Consider the following 547-nt stretch of genomic DNA (forward strand, 5'->3'; position numbering starts at 1 on the left):
GACGTCCTTTTTGAGGCCGAAGAGAAGATAATGAATGGATTATTGAGCGATGCAAGTGTTATAGAACTGATGCGTCAGTGTAGTGTACACGAGGATACTTTGCGAGTTATGTTGATCAATTATCTTTGTTCCTCTAATACCACTCAGGTAAAGGTTGATCTAATTATTTTTATCTATCACAGAAACGAAGTTTGAAATGGCATCGATTTCATGCGGTTGTTTCAAAATTAATCAGTGATTTATGATTAATTTTCACTAATACCACGAAGATACCATCCAGGAAGACAGATGGATTAAATGGTGATGATTAGATTTGTTTCGAAAAACATCCACACTTTTCTCCGGTTTATAGTCAGAGATCACTGAAGATGCGTTTTTGAGTGATTGAATAATTCTGGTAGTGGTTTAATTCTTCAAATTCATTTGCAGAATGAACTAAGAGAACAGGCTGATTATTTGAAAGAAGTTGGCTTGGATGATGCAGCTGTCAAATATGTTAAACAATTGAGGTGAGCATGGAGGTTTCTTGATAATAGAAATGAAACCC

The 547-nt window shown here is 35.5% G+C and overlaps 1 protein-coding gene across 1 annotated transcript; it reads left to right on the forward strand.

Annotated features, from left to right (window-relative positions):
* Positions 1-30: 30 nt before the first annotated feature.
* LOAG_16298 (hypothetical protein) lies at positions 31-513 on the forward strand (the record flags this gene model as incomplete). Its single annotated transcript, XM_003151787.1, has 2 exons — positions 31-147; positions 430-513. The coding sequence occupies 2 exons, from the start codon at positions 31-33 to the stop codon at positions 511-513; spliced, it is 201 nt and encodes a 66-aa protein (XP_003151835.1).
* Between the last annotated feature and the right edge of the window lie 34 nt (positions 514-547).

The sequence above is a fragment of the Loa loa genome, assembly GCF_000183805.2.
Source record: "Loa loa unplaced genomic scaffold supercont3.5535, whole genome shotgun sequence".
In the NCBI taxonomy this organism is placed as follows: domain Eukaryota; kingdom Metazoa; phylum Nematoda; class Chromadorea; order Rhabditida; family Onchocercidae; genus Loa; species Loa loa.